The 19055-nt window shown below is 38.3% G+C and overlaps 1 protein-coding gene across 2 annotated transcripts in view; it reads left to right on the plus strand.

Moving 5' to 3' along the window:
* Positions 1-19055, plus strand: part of COL28A1 (collagen type XXVIII alpha 1 chain) — a 151515-nt gene that overhangs the window by 3524 nt on the left and 128936 nt on the right. For both annotated transcript variants that reach the window (XM_024577166.4, XM_053926548.2), the window contains exons 3-7: positions 827-1383; positions 7174-7194; positions 8932-8988; positions 10914-10967; positions 12809-12850. In XM_024577166.4, coding sequence (XP_024432934.2) covers positions 827-1383; positions 7174-7194; positions 8932-8988; positions 10914-10967; positions 12809-12850 — 731 coding nt within the window. The remainder of the gene's footprint in view (positions 1-826; positions 1384-7173; positions 7195-8931; positions 8989-10913; positions 10968-12808; positions 12851-19055) is intronic.

Here is a 19055-nt window from a genome sequence, read left to right on the forward strand (position 1 = left end):
GTTAAGACACTAATATGCATTTTTACCAATAGCATTTGATGTAAATAGCAAACCACATACATATGCATATATGTGACATTCAACTTTGATATGATTATATTATGATAATGATACACTTTACATACTTCTATGGCATACCTATAAAAACATCAGAGTTTTTAAAGCCCTTGTACATTTATTATTTCACGTACGCTTCACAGTAATCTTATAAAATAGGCATGACAGAGATTGCCACTTTCATATTGCAGAGAAAGAACTGAGGCCCAGGGAGGTTAAGTGGTACCCTCCAGGTTGTAGGCAAATTAGTAAGACAGACCTAAGATGCAATCTTAAATTTTCTGCTTTTAAGTTCCTTTCTCCCTTACTGTTGCTACAGTGTGATGTATAGTTGTTTTCTCCCTTAATTTCAAAAAGTTATAAAACCACAAAACAATATGGGGCCTCACCTGTGTGACGCAGCCTGAGAAACAGGTAGCGCATCGTTTACTTCCCGATAACTTTGGCCAATGTTTGTTGAATTTTTAAACCATGATGCACTTCCCCCCCCCCATTCTAAGTGGGCTTTAATTTGGGAAGATATTCAGAATATATAGTATTTTTTAAATTATTGTTTTTGATTTACATGATTTACATGAGAAAAAGAATGTATAGACTTGCAGAGAGACTTGGTTCTTTACACCTTAAGCCCCACCTACAAGGTGCTCTTTCACTTCCCTCTGCTCTCAACAACAAATAGCACACAACGGCACCTCCGTACTTTTCTTATGCAGAGTTGTTTCTCCAGGAAACCCACTTATTTTGCCTAATCAATTTGTTCTGTTTTCAGACTCCGCTTGCTTCATAGATGTTGTCTTCATCGTGGACAGCTCTGAAAGTTCCAAAATTATCCTCTTCGATAAACAGAAAGATTTTGTGGCTAGCTTGAGTGACAGGATTTTCCAATTGACCCCCGTTCACTACTTGAAATATGACATAAAGCTGGCAGCTCTTCAGTTCAGCAGCTCTGTCCAAATTGACCCACCTTTTTCTTCTTGGAAGGATCTACAGACTTTTAAGCAGAGGGTCAAGTCTATGAATTTCATTGGACAAGGTACTTTCTCATATTATGCCATCTCCAATGCTACTAGGCTATTTAAGAGAGAAGGACGTAAAGATGGTGTAAAAGTAGCTTTGCTGATGACTGATGGCATCGACCATCCAAAGAATCCAGATGTTCAAAGTATTTCGGAAGGCGCCAGAACTGCAGGGATATTATTTATCACCATTGGACTTTCTACTGTAGTCAATGAAGCCAAACTGCGTTTGATATCTGGGGATTCATCTAGTGAACCCATTCTACTGCTGAGTGATCCGGCCCTTGTAGATAAAATTCAGGATCGCCTGGTAGGTATCTGATGGGTTGGTTTCACATACATATTACTCATTATAATAGTAATATTTTGATTGTAAAGTCTGTAAAAATAGATAATGAGTCAAAATGTGAAAGGAAAATAACCCACCTTGGAAATGGAAAGGAGAATCTTTTTAAAGCCTTTCTCCATGTCCTTGATAGCTTATACCAGATAAACTGGAGCAGTACCAGGCTCATTCTCTGGAATTACATTCCTTACTTTATTGCTAGTCGATGCTGAAGATTTGGGAAGAGTTAATTTCTGATCACATGGCTCAGACTCCTGTTTATACATCCTGGGTTCATTGAACCCTGCTGACTTATATTCAATTTGTGGTCAACTTATGCTCTGCTATATTTATATTAGACTGATCTTTTCTCTATATGTGCAAAAATAATTTTTGACTTTGTCTCACTGTGTATTGCTCTATTACGCTCAAGCAGAGTTCATAGACTTCCAGTTTTTTTTAAAAAATTATCTCATTGCTTCTTAAGTGTTAATAAGGCCACCCACTGTAAAATCACCTACAACCTGCAGTCACCCAACAGTTTCTCCCATCAAATCAGTGAGTCCCTTTTGATTGGTCTGACTGGCTGTGTTGATGCTTCTTTCCTTCATTGGTTGCTCAGCTGCTTGTAAGGACCTTTCCTTGCTGGTTGGCAAAACACAAGGCAAAGCAATGCAAACAAAATCCCTCTTCCCAGTATTTCTCAAGGAAAAAACTCTGGAGAAATAGTGGCTGATTTGTTAAGTGTTAAAAATTGACTTTCTTAAAAATATTGATTTTCTTTGATTTCTTAAGAAGAGGGCAAGACCAATGTGTCCTTCAGGTACTGAGCATTTCCTGTGGCTGTTTTCTATAGGCTGGGCAAAGCCTCAGGCTCCATTTCAGAGACTGTTTGGCTCTTTGTCCCTTCCTCCAATCTTTTTCCCCAGCCTTACTCTCAATTTTTTTCCCTTTTTTAATTTTAATTTTATTTTTTTTGTTACTCTCAAGTTTTTATTCAGTTCTTTTCAGCATGAGACCCTGAGTTTGTCTTATCTAAACAATAACTATCATGTCTTGAATCCTCTGTTAGGCATCGTTCTGAGCACTTTGACTGATTTTATTTTATTCTATTCAGTGTTAACAACAATCTTGTGATATAGGTGCTGCTATATCATCATTTTATAATTGAAAATTTAAGGCCAGGCAAAGACCCTAGAGTCTGCATGCTTAACCTTGTAAAGTCTTATTGAGAGGGGAAATAGTACAATAGCTTGGGGTACATGCCTAGTCCAAGCATCTCTTTTGTGAGAGAGAGACATGCAGGGTGGCTGGCTAACTGCCTAGTCCTGCCTGTGCTGTTTAAGGAGTCCTCACCAGTGAACTTGGAACAGAAGGTTCCAGCGCATTCAGGAGAGAACCCTGGGGGTGTGATAATGAGTTGCCTGTTGCTGACTGCGGAAGGTGCAGGACAGGCATCTCCTTGTTTGGCCAGATGTGAAGGCTCGGAAGGTTCACACTCCCTCCACCCCACCCTCACCAAGAGCTCCTGCCCAACTGAGAACACAGGCTCTTGGCAGTAGACTCGAAGCCAGACTGCTCGTTTCTGGGGAAACTGAAAAATGACCAAGTGTCCTAATGATTCTGCTCTTCCTTAGCATCCTGTGATTTCAGCTGTTTGTTCAGATGGGAACTCTGTGAACAAGCCACTTCTTAGAAGGACATGCTGCTTTCCAAACACTTCCAGAACCCAAAGGGTTTATCAGGCTCTTCAAAGAAAGATATACGAGTTTCAGTATACGGTGTTTCAAAGCACCACTTCTAGGAGGCAGAACTTGACTTTTCATCAGACCATTGGAAAAATTCCTCATCAAATCGATTTCTATTACATCCTTGGTTGAATTTTTAACTTTTTATTTTGAAATAATTAATTAGTTGACTTTTAAAAATAGGTTAATTAGGAATAATTTCCTTACAAAACTGCATTTACCTAAAGTCCATAATTCCATGAGTTTTGAGAGATGTATACACTCAGGATACCACCAACAGCAGTAGGATACAAAACATTTCTGGCACCCCCAAAGTTTTCTCAGGAATCTTTGCAACGCATTCTTCCCTTGCCCCTGAGCTACTACTGATGTCGACTTCTCACTCTAGATTAGTGTACACATTCTAAAATTTGACAGAAATAAACTCATACTGTGTGTAGTCTTTTTGTAGCAGGCTTCTTATTCCCAGCATAATGACTTCAAAATTCATCTGGGTTTTTTGTTGCATTAGGACTTTATTCCTTTTTATCGCAGAGTAGACTTTATAGTTGAATTTATGGACATGACTGTCCACCACAAATAGATTTTGCAGGAACCAAGAGAGATTAAGGAAATCATTGTGCATTCTTGGCTCTAGTAGGAAGTGTCATCTAAGAACCCCAGGAAAACTTTTCCGTTCTGAATCACCCAAGGGAGACCTCTGGTTCTAAATTGAAAAAAATATTTTTATTGCTGTTTTATTATGGTTTACATAACAGTCTTAAAACCTAAGAAACTCAGCCCAATCTCCTGAATATATTACTTGGTCCTTTAGGAGAGCAAGAAAGAGTATGTGAAATTAAAAAAGTACTTTATTCTATCACCTTTGATGCTAAATTTTTTTAAAAGCCTTTATGGGAATAAATATCATGACAAATTGGTCTCTTTCTCTAAAGATTATTAACAAAAACATCAGTTTGGTGTGTCCCCTTCTTTACCTACCAAAGATCAACTTGATAATTATTGTATCATCTTTAGAATCCTATGCTTTATCGATTTATTGATTATAGGCCACTTCCCATTTTTTCAAGTCTTCCTCTTTAGAGCCTTATTTTTGTTCTCTGTTTAAGATTTTGTAGTTTGTTAAAGCTGCAATTTTTTTTCTTAGAGTTTGCAATCCTTGCGTCCTAAGTTTTTATTTTCATCCCATTGGCTGTCCTGCTACATGTTTGGCACCTTCCTCACATTTCCTCTCTTCCCTTCTCATAGCATTGACCTCATAGTCATTCACAAAATTGGAGATTCCATTCCAGCCTTCTCCTTACACATCACAAAGCTCCAGCTCCATTAATAAAATGTACTTTCTTTTGCTCTAGTGAGGACCTTTATCTGTTTATCCTTTTCATTTAAAATACAGTATCCACCCAGCCTTAATTGAACATGCCCCTCTCTCTGGCTTTGACCATGTTCCCCACGCAGCCTGCGGCTCAGCCTCAGTGAAAGATCTCACTGCGCCCCAAGGCCTCCAGCGCTGTCCACGTGGGCTCCTCTGTTCACTCTTTCTAAATGTCCTTCCTTACTGCTTCTTTTGTCTAAATCCCACACTAGTCTTGGTGACTTTTTCCTCATAAACTTTGACATACAGCATAGCATTCCATCAAAGAGTTGGTCCTTTGCATTCCTCCCTTCAGAATTTCCAGAAAATCCACCTATTCCAAGAAACGATCTTATTAATGCCCCCACCTCACCCCCCATCTAGCATCTCCTTCCCACGCTGCTTGCTGTGAGCTGTCTGTTTTCTGTCACTGGGGCTTAAGACCATAAGTGCCCCTAGGGATGGAGCTTTGTTCATTGTTTGAAACAGTCTTATTTATTGTGCAGTTTTGGGTCCCCTTTTGTTTCCATAGAAATATAAATTCCAAAAATCTCAAATCAAATGAGTTCCAAAAATAATTTGTTACTTGTGTTGCTATGGCTTTAATCCTCATGGCACATATTTTTAGACAGTAATATGGCAAGCTAGAAATTGAATTTTCAAAGGCAGGGATAGAAAAGTATAAATTTGCACATTAGGCATGGAGGCAGCTAAATTCATGAATTTAACATTGATAAGGACATCAATGTTTGTTATAAAAAGATTGCAACATGACAACACTTTGGATTTTTCTATATTTCACTAGTTATTATCAAATATTACAATTTGACTTGCATTATAAGTTGTTTATTGCAGTATCTCTTGAACTCCTTTCAAATTCCCTTTCCCTCTCTTCCTCCCAGAGGAAAGCAAGCTAGTGACATGTTTTAAATATTTTCATAATTTGGATCACATTGCTTTTGCACTCAGTGTTCTTGGAAACCTTTTTATGTTGAAATAGGTAGATCCAATACGCTTACTTTAGTTGCTGAATAGTATTTCATTTATTGATCCATTCCACTAGTGGTGGATACTTTAATTATTTCCAATTTTTCACTGTTAAAAACAATGAATGCTGAAATGTACGAGTACAAGAATTTCTCTCCAGGGCATGTCTGGAAAGTCTGTCAGGATATCGGGTGGAAACTGGGGCTTGTCCTCAGCAGCCTAGAGATAAAGCACACTCACCTACAGCTTTCTAGGCCTAGCCAAATGTCCTGGAGGGGGCAATGCCATTTTACACGCAGACTGTCACTGTATCTCAGTTTCTATCTTTTCACGTGACCTGCCAGGTCTTAAAGATAAGACATCCTCTGCTTTCAGCCTGGATTTATTCTGGCTAGTAATTTAAAATCATTGGGTGGGGAAGGCGTGGAGGAAGGGGACAAAGAGGACCACAGGTGAAACCCTAAATTTTGTGTAGGGTCTGTGGACAGAGTTTTACAGCTGCCCTCAAGACTGTGTGGTCAAACTTTCTCATTTTACATAGGAAAATGACCTGGAAAGAGTATATGACTTGCCCAAGGCTACATGAGTAATGGTGGAAACGGAATGAGAACCTTGGATGACACTTAACGCCCAGGCTCATTTTCCCTCCCATTAAACTGAGACACTTAAAGCGTTTTGCTGTATCTTGCCTCTGTGTCATTGGTTTGTATGGAAATAAAAATGAAGTAAAAACAAAACTACAGGGATGTGGAGTCCTCCATAAAAGTACAACTCTGACCTGCCTTTGACTTCCTCATCACATCCTTCATTTTTAATATCTGGCAACAAATATTCTAGTGCTTCTTACTTCCACTTTCAATTTTATCATATGCATGTTATGCCTTCTGATTCAGTCACTAGGCATTCATTCGACACATAATATCTACCTTAAGAAAGCAATAACCCCACCCGTCAACATAGGCTAAGTTTTGCCCAGGGTTTGACTTCAGACAGGGCCGTCGGTGCACTTGTCCGATAAAACCACTGAACTGTGTTGTAAGGTAGTGAGGCCTCGATATTGGAGAAAACACAGACTGTGAGTTTCTCTAACATTGGGAATTTAAAGTAATTTTGAAAACTATTCTGGCTAATTCCCCTCTGTGTGGATAAGTATGAAGCAGCACCGAACTTTGCCAGGTGACTCAGCCCAAGTGTGTAACTTGGGACAAGTTGCAATACTGCCAATCAAGTTTCCTTTTTGCAAGATGAGAGGTTCAACTTCTGAGGCTCATTAATACTTCCTGAAGTTATAACCCTAAAACGAATGTTTTAATGCCTAAGTCTTTGCAACTGAAAGTAAAAAATTTCTCATTGTGACTGATTAAACTTGTAGCCAAATTAAGCTGGTAGCCAGATCATAGAGCTGATAAAGGAAATCAAAGGTAAGCATAGGATGCAATAGGATAAAGTCCCCAGAAAACAGAATAACTTTTAATGTTAGTGCCTTTCAAAGTCTCCTATTATTATATGGCTCAGAGTACTCCTTGGGTGGGTGGCTGGTAGGCTTTATTGCTTTCACAAGGTTAAAAGGCTGACTTGCTATTCTTCTTGGAAATTGCATATCCCTTAGGGAATAATTAAGACTAATGAGAGTTGGAAGCAGAACCATAAATTGAGTTAATGTTTCATTCTTTTTTCCCCTCATAGGATATCTTATTTGAAAAGAAGGTAAGTACCACTTGCTTTGATTACTATGAATTACTGTAAAAGCTTGCATTATCAAATCAGCATTAGAATTCTCACTGGAAGATAGGTGTGACTAAATAAAAATGCTTAACCATTTTTAGAAAGAGCCCCACTATTTCTAGGCTACCATCTGATTTCTTTGAGGCCACCACATCCAGTGCAGGTTGGAAAATTAGAAAAAATTTAATGTGATTCTACAGACTGATTTTAGAAATTAATGATAACCAAAGGACATAGCTTTTACTTAGTTTGATATAATTTCCTTTATTCTAAGCATGTCTCTAATACTAGTCACTTGCGGAGTGGCGGGGTGGGGGGGTCCTCTACTTTGGGATGTGTGCCTGGTGTTGGCCAGGGTTAGTTAGGCAGAGTGCTCCAGGCTGAAACAGAGCTCAGAGTTGCCCCCTGCTGCCTGCTGATTAACTAACCTCATTCTTTCTGATGGTGGCAACCAGACCAAGTGGCCAAGGAAGCTGGCCAACATTGGTTGGATAGTACTTAGCACAATAAATGACCATCAGCTTGTTGAGGACTCCTGAACTGAACATGTGTTTCTTAACACAAAGAGTTTGGAACATCTGAACTTTGATAAGCTGCTTATTTAACACCAGAAAATTTACATGTAATATTGCATAAAGTAATAGGAGCCAACCAAACCTCATAGAGCTGCAGTCCCCAACCTTCGTAGCACCAGGGACCAGTTCACTCACTTGCCCACCACTCACCTCCTGCTGTGTGGCCCAATTCCTACCAGGCCACGGACCACTGCCAGTCCGTGGCCTGGGGGTTGAGGACTACTGTTGTAGAGCACATTGCATTGAATTATATATACATGGTCAGATATACCATTATTTTATGTGCCATTAAGACAAGAAAAAACTCTGGTGATTAAACTATGATATAGTGCCTTATTAATTTTGATTTTTAATTTTATACTGATGTGAAGAGTCCTTTTAGATTTATTTAGATACAGATTTTTAAATCCTGTATCACTTTTGTATATACAAATATGAGAATATATATAAGCATACTAAATTGGTTATTTCTAAAACTTCTTCACATTCAGAGTCTATGTCTTTGGAATCATTTTAGTCTTAGAGTCATTGATGTAGTTGTTTTTCTATAAAAGAAGTACATCAAAAGCATGGATGATACAGCATTTCTTAAGAGGGCTCCAGTAGTGTCTCTGGAGTTTTCTTCCATTTCATTCTGTAAGTTTTGAAGTGCAAATGTAGAAAAGAGCAACTTCATCATGATTGGGCTTACTCTGATTTCAGAGGTGTTATAATAAGGAAAAATGTGTATCTTCGAATTGATTCAATATGTTTTAAGTCAAATGCTTTCCTTTACTGAGTAAATGAGTATTTGCTATTTGTATATTACTGAGCTCTGATGTGTTATATAAAAGAGAAATACCAGAAATTCCAAGAGTCCACTGAAAATGTTTATCTTTCCCCTTTTTTAGCTAGCAACTGGATGATCTATATATACTATAGGAGGTTTCTTTAATTTAACCATAGCAATGTTTAATAATACTTTATTACCTGGTTCTTATTAGATCTGAGTTTTCCTAGAAGAATTTAATAGGAAGAACAAAATCTCCATAAACTTGCAAAGTAAAATTTCTTCAAGGGAGTGTTCCATTTAGTAATGTACTGAATGAGATTTGAAATGCTGCTTTTCAGTATGTGTTAATAATGTATTTCATTATTGATTCAGTGTGAACGCAATATCTGTGAATGCGAGAAGGGGGATCCAGGAGAGCCAGGGCCCCCGGTAAGTGTATTTCTCCTTAGAATTTGGGGTCAATTCAGGAGTCCCAGCGATGATCACTCTACTCACACTTGCAAATATCAGGACTATATTTCATGCTGTCAAAAAGCACTTGTGTGCAAATAACAGCAAAAAAAAAAATGTGTTCTTTCTTTTTTTTCTTAAAGGATACCATCTATCCTTAGGAATAAGCCTGGGATTTTACTGACTTGGACTAAGGGCAGACTTGGTTTAAAATGTCCCCACAAAGGTTATTTCAGCACCACTTCTTATGTGGCAATTGGGGTCAGAATTTCTCAATACTAAAGTGAAAATATAGAAAGAGATAATCCAAATCTCTGTGCTTTAGGCAAAGTTTTATTTGTTCCACCCAGAAACAAGGATGGGAGACCTCTCCTGAAGGTAACTGTGTCTTTACACTCATCTAAATGCAATATTGTGGGGCTGTGTGCAGACGAAGCTCTGGCTGGGAAGCCTTGGGGGTTCAAGTGAATTCTGTGACTTCAAATGATTAAATGATGACTGGAGATGCTGAACATTTCTCTAACACCAGGTCATCAGGAAGCATCCATGCTGCTTTTTCAGTATTTCATTTACTTATGATTGCAAACCTTAAAGTTCAGAAGCACATTGGAGATTTTTCACAAAAGTGCATGGATAAGATTTTCGAACTAATGCTTGTATTTGGAAGATGGGACAGGAGATGCGTTGTGAGCTTCTTAAGACTGTGATGGATGCATTTTACCTTGAGTCTTGAGGCTGAAGCCGATCCTTTTTCAACCCTTCCTACCAATCAAGGCATTAGAAAGTAGGAATGTTTGGGTTTTTTTTCCTTCAAAATACATGATTTGAGACATTCCATGATAATGTGGCAGCCAGTAGAAGCCGACTTGAACCAAAGCCAAGGCTTGAGTTTCCCTCACCATAAAGTCTTAGTTTATACTTATGACACCAGGGGATTACCAGTGGGAGGCTCACTTGTGATATTCAATTATGTTTCAGCATGAACAGTAACAAAACTTGCAATTGCTGAGCTAACCTGACAACTTTAGTCAATCAATATGTTAGAAAAGATAGTCCCATGTTTTAATAAGGGTAGCCATAGAACTGTGTTATGGAACATTTATTGGGTATCCCCACAACCAGTTCTCAGAAAAGTGATGTTTTTAGTTGTTTGAGAATAGGAAAATGAAGAGCCTTTCTGGAACAGGATTTGGAGAATTCTCTTCTTTCATCTTTTGAGATTATCTATCCCTTGAATTTAGGGTCAATTCAGGAGTCCCAGAGATGATCACTCTACTCACACCTGCAAATACCAGGGCTATTTCACGCTGTCATAGATGGAACTAGAGAGCATTATGCTAAGTGAAGTAAGCCAGGCAGTGAAACACAAATACCATATGATCTCACCTGTAAGTGGAACCTAATCGACAAAACAAACAAGCGAGCACAATAGAAACTGAGACATGGAAATATAGAACAAACTGACAGAGACCAGTGGGGAGAGGGGAGAGGTATAATGGGGGAAAGAAGAGGAAGGGTCAAGTCAAGGAACATGTATAAAGGACCTATGGACAAAGCCAAAGGGGGAAAGGAGGGTCGAAGGTGGGTGTGGATAGGGTGGGGGAAAGTGGTGGCAGGAAAATGGAGACCACTGTACCTGAACAACAATTTTTAAAAAAGCGCTTGTGTGCAGATAACAGGGAGACATTATCCTCCTTTGGATAATCTAGAGAATCTGTCTGTGCAAGACAGTGCAGCCCTCCTGGTGTGTAGGAACGGAGATAGTAGAGTTGACTCTCTTCTTGGTAGGTAGTTATTTTACAAGCTTCCCTCATTTATGGGATAGAGCTGATCAGAAATTATTATAAGATGTAGGAAACTAATGGAATGGCTGCTCGATATAATCTTTTTTCCTTTGCTTTCAGGGTACCCACGGAAACCCAGGTATCAAAGGTGAGCGAGGACCAAAAGGAAACCCGGTAAATGAATAAACATCTTTCCTTTACACGAATGTATCTTCTAAATTTATTTAAAAAACAAAAACAAAGAAAACAAAGAGCATTGCAGTACACGTCAATGCCAAAAAGTCTGATGATTTCTGTGAAAAGTACAGGACGTTCACTTCCTGTGTTATCTATCTGGTTTGTTTAGCTTGCATTTATATTACATAAGATCATGTTAGTCAGTACATTAAGGAAACCTTGGGACCCAGTAAGTAGAAACTTGTAATTGAAATAATGGTGTCCCAAATGAATCATCACTATGTTCCATGAATTATTAAGATATGTTCCATATCATTTGACCTAGACACATGTTTTTCATGGATCCACTTTGAATATAAGTAATCTATAATAATAATAGAAAAAACACCAGATTGTCAGCCACTCTTCAGCCATTGCCTCAATTCTTTTCTTTGTGTACCCATCACAAAATTCTAGATTAATTATTATTAATTATCTGTTCAGATCATTGTTGGGAAAATGGCATTCCAAGTTTTATAGTAACTGAAGGTATCACAAGACAGAGACTAGCAAATATACCTACGTGAAAAATTAAGGCAAAATTCTATATAATGAAAAATAATACTTAAAATAAAGAGGAAAACATATAGGGAAATGTTTTCATTAAATAAAATGGACATTGGGTTAATTTCCATAGTACCTAAAGACAATAAAATGGATGAGAAAATATCAACCTTCTAATAATTAAATGGTCGAAGGACACAAATAATTTTCAAGAGAGGAAATAAAACCAGTAAATAAAGACATAGAAAAGCACGTAATTTCACTATATAATGAATACAATTTAGAACAGAGACGTTGAGCTACCCTTTAGTACTAATTATTCACATTGTAGAAACTTGAGAGCCCATGGTTGTTGGGTTGTATTTTGGAGTTAGGAGGGGATACATTTTTCTAATTCACATAATTTGGTTTATGCATAATTTGGTTTAATTTTCAAATTAAAAATAATTTTTCATAACAGTTAACATGGCAATATTAAAATAATAATAACTAGTGATAGAAATACGGTAGTGAAACTGGTTTGCTCTTCATTGCAAAGGTAAGGTGGCACATTTTGGAAAGCAACTGGGTACTACATAAGAGGCATTCAAATATTCAAAAAATTAACCCAATAATTCATTTCTGAGAATATATTTAGGAATGTAATGAAAAATATGATAAGTTAGATGCATTGAAGTATTCTTTCCCAATTGCCTGTTTGTCAAAGAAAGAGAATGTAAAGCATCTTTGAGCTGCTTAACAATACACACACACCCCCCTACACTCACTCACCTTTATGGGTTCAAATTAATGCCCTCATGTCTCGTTTTGTTTTATTAAATACCTGTGATGAGTCTATGTTTTTATTTCATTTATTTGGCTCGTAATTTTGTGCCACATAATATATTTTCCTAAGTCTTGCTGAAATCAAGCAATCAGTCTTTAGGACATTTTGGAAAACATCCCACAGCCCCTTGGAGCAAGGCCAGAGTGGCCGGCTCCCAGTGGGTACAGTGCTGTGTTTGAGAACAATGGCTGTGTTGTTAAACTGGGATAAAAGACCCCGCCTACACTGTGAACAGGTACCTGGATTTGGGGCCCTCTACATCTGGCTTCACTCCAAAGGGCAAAGGCTATCTGAGCTGCTGTTTTCTTCCCTGGATTGCATAGTGAAAATGTCAAAGGGGAAGGCCAAAGATTTTCTTTCTGCATTGGCTTAATTTATTACTCTGGGAATTCTGAATAACACGTTTTATCAAGCAATCAGCCCCTCTGCAGGGCAGTGGAATTCTGACTGAGTTTTTCATTTGTCACAGGGTGATGCTCAAAAGGGAGAACCTGGAGAAAGAGGCCCTGGGGTATGTACGCAACGGGAATGCCTTCCTAAGAACCTAATCCCAGGTGCTAGATTTTGGAATTGATCGTTTTGACCCCTGGAGTGCGAGTGTGAAAATGATTTCTATCTACGTGGGCTAGTGATGTCACAGACGAGTCAGACAAAAGTGATCTTAGAAGTGGAAGTATGAGAGGACAATACTCCGTTCAACGGGAGTGATGATAGGACAAGTGGTCAACCACATGCCACTCTCTGATACTGAATTTGACACTTGTGAAAGGCTCAATAAGAAAAACATTTTGCTTTTTTTCTTCTGGTTTTCTTTTTTTCAATATAGAGGAAATTAAAATTCTGGGGCCATAACAATTACACAACCTAAACTACGCTGTTGTAAATCCAATTCTACAGATCAAAAGAGAGAGAGAGAGAGACAGAGAAAAAGAGATTATTCTAGTTGATTGATTATCCCTATAATTAGAAGATAGAAGATATCAGAATTGTATGAGAAATAACTACAGAAAAATTTTCATTACTGGTGTGGAAAATAGCCGAGGAGTACACAGTGAACAAAAGGGTGCCATGTTACGTTCCTCCTCTCAGCCTGTCTCCTTGGGTCAAAGCCCAAGACTCAGAACCAGAGTTTTAAACACTGTTCTCTTGGTGTTTTCAATCAACTACATGAAAAAGTCTGAGAGAAAGTTTGATAATTTCAATGGAAATCCATTCAGAATTTGTGTTATTTCTTTGTTATCTTCTACATATGAAACATATTATTAAGTAAAAATAAAATTAAGGCAAAGCATTTATATTTTTGAAACATTTATTTTCTCATAGGAGAGATAAGATATTTAAGATAGCTACTATTTGAAGCAGAGTGTCAAAATATTGTGAAAATTGCACGTACAAAGTGTTATAGGAATTCAGGGACTGAAGTTGTCGGCGCAGTTTTGTGGGGTGGCCCCTGAAGGGTGTAGTACTGTGACAGGAAAGGACAGAATAGGAAGGTGGAAGGGGACAGATATTCCAGATGGAGAGGGCCTTGGGCAGCTGCCAGCAGGAAGGCAGTGTGTTGGGCAATGGTGAGATAGGATCAGAGTGGGTGCTCTCTGCTGGTTGTAAGGTCTGGGCTTTGCCAGGTGCTGGGCCCCCCCCCCCCCAAGATTTTAGATGAGGCATATGACACAGGAGCTACCTACGTATTTGGAAGATTAGTCTGGCATGGCTCTAAAAGAGAAACTGGAATGTGAAAAGCAGAAGAAGCACTTAGAAGGTGTATTGCTATAGCTTTTATGAGAAATAACAGGGACATTGGCTAGGCCGCTCTGGCCAATGTGAAAACCACTAGCCACATGTGCTTACTGAGCAGTTGAAATATGAAATTGTGGTGTGCTTTAGAAATAAAATACATACAAAATTTTGATGACTTAATATCCCCAAAATAGAAGTAAACTATCTCATTGATATTTCTTTATATAATTACATGTTGAACTGACAGCATTTTGGACCTATTGGGATAAATAAAATAAATAAAATATATATAAAATAAAACAGGAGGACCTGTTCATTGCTTTTTTAATGTGGCTATTAGGAAATTTAGAGTTACATATGGGACTCCCAATTGGGGCCCCCATTATATTGGGCAAAACTGGGCTACAGTGGTTACAACATAGAAGGGAAGAGGACATTGTGAGAATCATGAAAGGGAAGCAATGATAGAGTGTGGTGATTAACCTAACTTATATATTCAACAAGTGTATGTTGAGCACATTCTGTGTGTTGGGTCCTCATTACATACTGGGTTACAGGAGTGAGCAAGACAGTTCCTGTTTCACAAAGTGTTCTAGAGGGGGGGAGGGGGGCAATAAATAGGCAAACAAATGAATAAGAATTTTGGTCAGTGAGAGGTGTTATGGAAATATAAAACAAGGTCATGAGGGCGTTCTAGGCAGAAGGAGCAGTAGGGACAAAGGCTCTGAGGTGGGAACAATCTTGGCAGGCACAGGAAATGTAAAGCAAGCCAGAACCTGATGATGAGTGGTGGGAGATGAGGCTATAGCTTAGGCAGAGGCTAGATCAATAGAGCTTCATTGGTGAGGGTAGCAGTGGATTTAAAACAAGTGCAGTGGAAGCTGCTGGGGAATGTTAACTGGTTGGATTAAAGGAGTATAAGGGGCAAGTAGGGAGAAAAGATAATTATAAGTTTTTGAGACTGTGTGATTTGAAATATGATAGCATTAATAGAAATAAGAAAGTCAGAAACAATTTTGGCAGAGAGCCAAGAGTGCAGTTGTGGATATTTCAAATTTGAATATTTGAAAACTAGCAATTAAGATGCCATGAAAGAAAGGAAGGAATGAAACTGATAGCAACCACATAATAAATAAATCAGAGATTTCAGAGAGAAAAACAGGGAACAAGAAGAGAATGGAATACTATAAAAGTAATATGCCTTTATTTTTGTAAACACTATTCCTTCCTAAATACAATGTAACTCTTTTAACACAAAGTAATGATGGGAACAGACCCAAGATGGCAGAAGAGTAAGTGGAAGCTATATTAACTTCCTCTCAGGGCCAGTCTGGAATTACAACTAAATTGTAGATAAATTATCCTGAATAACTAACTGAAAACTAGCTGGAAAGAAGGCTCATAACCAAGGATAGACAGAAGAAACTACTTCACCACAACGGGACTGGTAGGGAGTATGGAGGAGGCACAAAAAGGCTAGCTGGGCTTCCACAGGAAGTGCCAGAGGGATACTTCAGTAGCCAGGGGGTTCCTCCTGAGAAGTGTGGGGTCTAAACCCCAAACTGGGCTCCCCAGTCTACATTACCAGGGCTTGTAAAGGAGCCCAGATAACCTCCAGCTGTGTAAAGCAATGGGTTTTCTGTCTACAAGGGAGAGATGGCGGAGATGCAGAGAACCTCTTAAAGGGACAACACACAAAATTCTGTTTGCAGCCACTTTGCCTGGGCTCTGGCAGAGGGAGGGCAGAGTGGACTAGAGACACATGAGGAGAGTCTGGGGCTGGTGGCTCTGGGGAGAGAACTGAAGGAACAGCTGCCAGGATCCCTATGCTGAGTCATTCCCCATACTGCAGAGTCTATCTTTCTCAGGCAGAGCACTCCCCTCCAAGTGGCATCAGCCTGAGGGGAGGCAATAGCCCTGCCCACAGGAATTACTCTGCCCCATCCTGTGGAGCTTAAGTTGGGCTGCTGAGTACAGCTTGAGGCTATATCATTGATTAGTTTAAAAAACTAAGACAGATCTCTGGGAGCTCTGAGACTTCAGCTGACCCTCTCTTGAGCCTTGTGCTGATAAACGTGGTCCTTGGTGCACAGCCTGGTTCTTTCTGCACACAAACAGGCCCAGCACAGGCAGCCACATGCTGTGGACCACTGGTAGCTCCAAACAGGTTGACCAGGACCAGTAACAAGCAGTGTTTGACAAAGGTCTACACCACAGTCTTTGCAGATCTACCTAATACATAGAATCAAATACAAAGAAGCAGCCCCAATGGGAAGACCAGACACAGACTCCAAATTAAAGAACAAGAGAATTCTCCAGAAGAACTAGATGAAATGGAGGCAAGCAATTTATTAGATAGGGAATTTAGAATAATGATTATAGGGATATTCAACAGCATGAAAAAAAGACATAGAAACCATAAAAAAAGGACTAGTCAGAAATAAAAAATGCAATATCTGAAATAAATAATACACTGGAAGGAATACACAGTAGGTTAGGTGAAGTAGAGGATCACTTCAGTGATTTGAAAGACAAAGTAGAAAAAAAAACACTCAGGCAGAGCACCGAAAAGAAAACAGAATTTTAAAAAAATGAGAAGAACTGAAGAAACATTTTGGACAGCATGAGGCATAAAAATATTCGCATCGTGGGAATACCAGAAGCGGAAGAGAACAACCAAGGAGTCAAGAACCTATTTGAAGAAATAATGACCAAAAATTTCCCTAATTTGGTGAAGGATAAAGACACACAGATCCAGGAAGCTCAGAGCGTCCCAAACAAGTTGGACACAAAGAGGCCTAAACCTAGGCACATCATGATTTAAATGGCAAGGCTTAAAGATAAGGAGATAATCCTAAAAGCCACCAGAGAAAAGCAGATAGTAATCTACAAGGGAGCACCAATTAGGCTGTCACCTGATTTTTCAATAGAAACATTTCAGGCCAGAAGGGAGTGGTGTGAACTATTGAAGGTGATAAAAAGCAATGACCTACAACCAAGCTACTCTACCCAGTAAGGCCATCATTTAAAACTGAAGGAGAAATAAGGAGCTTCCCAGACAAGAAAAACCTAAAGGAGTTTGTTAACACCAACTAGTATTAAAAAAAAAGTGTTAAAGGGCTTGCTTTAAAAATAAGAAGAAAAAGAGAAAGAAAAAAAAAGACCCAGAGGAAAACAGTCTAACAATAAAATGGCACTATATACTTATCTATCAATAATCACATTAAATGTAAATGGCTTAAATACTCCAACCAAAAGACATCGGGTAAGTGAAAGGATAAGAAAACAAGACCCATATATTCTGCCTCCAAGAGATAGATCTTAGATGGAAACATACACACAGACTAAAAGTAAAGGGACAGAAAAAAATATTTCATGCAAATGGAGAGGGAAAAAAATCTGGAGTAGCGGCACTTATATCTGACAAAATAGACTTTAAAACCAAGGCTACAGAAACAGACAAACAAGGACATTACATTACATAATGATAAAGAAAAGAGTCCAACAAGAGGAGATAACCCTAGTAAAACATTTATGCACCCAACATAATGTTAAAACCTCCCCCAAAACTAAAGTCCTGGACTGGATAGCCTCACAGGTGAATTTTAACAAACATTCCCAGAAGAACTAACACCTCTCCTTCTCAATCTATTTCAAAACATTCAAAAGGAGGAAAGGTTCCCAAGCTCATTTTACAAGGCCAGAAGTATCATAATTCCAAAACCAGATAAAGACACCACAAAGAAAGAAAATTATAGGTCAATATTCCTGATGGACAAAGACACTGAAATTCTTAACAAAGTATTAGCAAACCGAATACAGCAATGCATCAAAAAGATCACATGCTGTCATCAAGTGGGATTTATTCTGGTAATGCAAGGTTGGTACAACACTCACAAATCAATAAATGTGACTCACCACATAAACAAAATGAAGGATAAAAACCACATGATCATATCAATAGATACAGAAAAAGCATTTGGTAAAATCCAGCACCTATTTATGATAAAAACTCTCAGCAAAGTGGGAATATCCGGAACATACCTAAACATAATAAAGGCTATGTATGACAAACCCACTGCCAGCATCATACTCAACAAAAACTACAAGTGTTCCCCTTAAGACAGGGAAGAAGACAGGAATGTCTGCTTTCACCTCTCTTATTCAACATAGTATTGAAAATCCTAGCCAATCAGACAAGAAGAAATAAAGGCATCCAAGTTGGAAAGGAAGTAACGGTAACAGAAAGGAAGATAGTAAAACTGTCTCTATTCACAAATTACATGATACTGTACATAGAGAACCCCAAAGATTCCACCAAGAAACTACTAGAACTGATAAATGAATTCAGCAAATTAGTAGTAGAATATAGAAATTAATACCCAGAAATCAGTGGCATTTTTATATGCCAATAATAAACTAACAGAAATGGAAATTAAGAAAACAATCCCATTCACAATTGCTTCAAAAGGAATGAAATACCTAGAAATAAACCTAACTAAGAATGTAAGAGACCTGTTCTCAGAAAATTATAAGACACTGAAGAAGGAGACTGAAAAAGATACAAATAAGTGGAAGCACATACCATGTTCATGGATAGGAAGAATGAACATCATTAAAATGTCCATACTATCCAAAGCAAGCCATAGATTCAATGCAATACCTAACAAGATTCTACTGATGTATTTCACAGAACAAGAGCAGATACTCCAAAAATTTATATGGAACTACAAAAGGTACCACATAGCAATAGTGATCCTGAGAAAGAAGAACAAAGTTGGAGGATAATGCTCCCTGATATCAAACTATACCATAAGGCCATAGTAATCAAAACAGCATGGTACTGGCATAAAACAGACACATAGATCAACAGAACAGAAGAGACAGCCCAGAAATAAACTGACAATTTTATAGTCAATTAATATTTGACAAAGGAATGGGCTAAGGATAGTTTATTCAATAAATGGTGTTGGGAAAAT

Source organism: Desmodus rotundus, chromosome 6, assembly GCF_022682495.2.
Source record: "Desmodus rotundus isolate HL8 chromosome 6, HLdesRot8A.1, whole genome shotgun sequence".
NCBI lineage: Eukaryota > Metazoa > Chordata > Mammalia > Chiroptera > Phyllostomidae > Desmodus > Desmodus rotundus.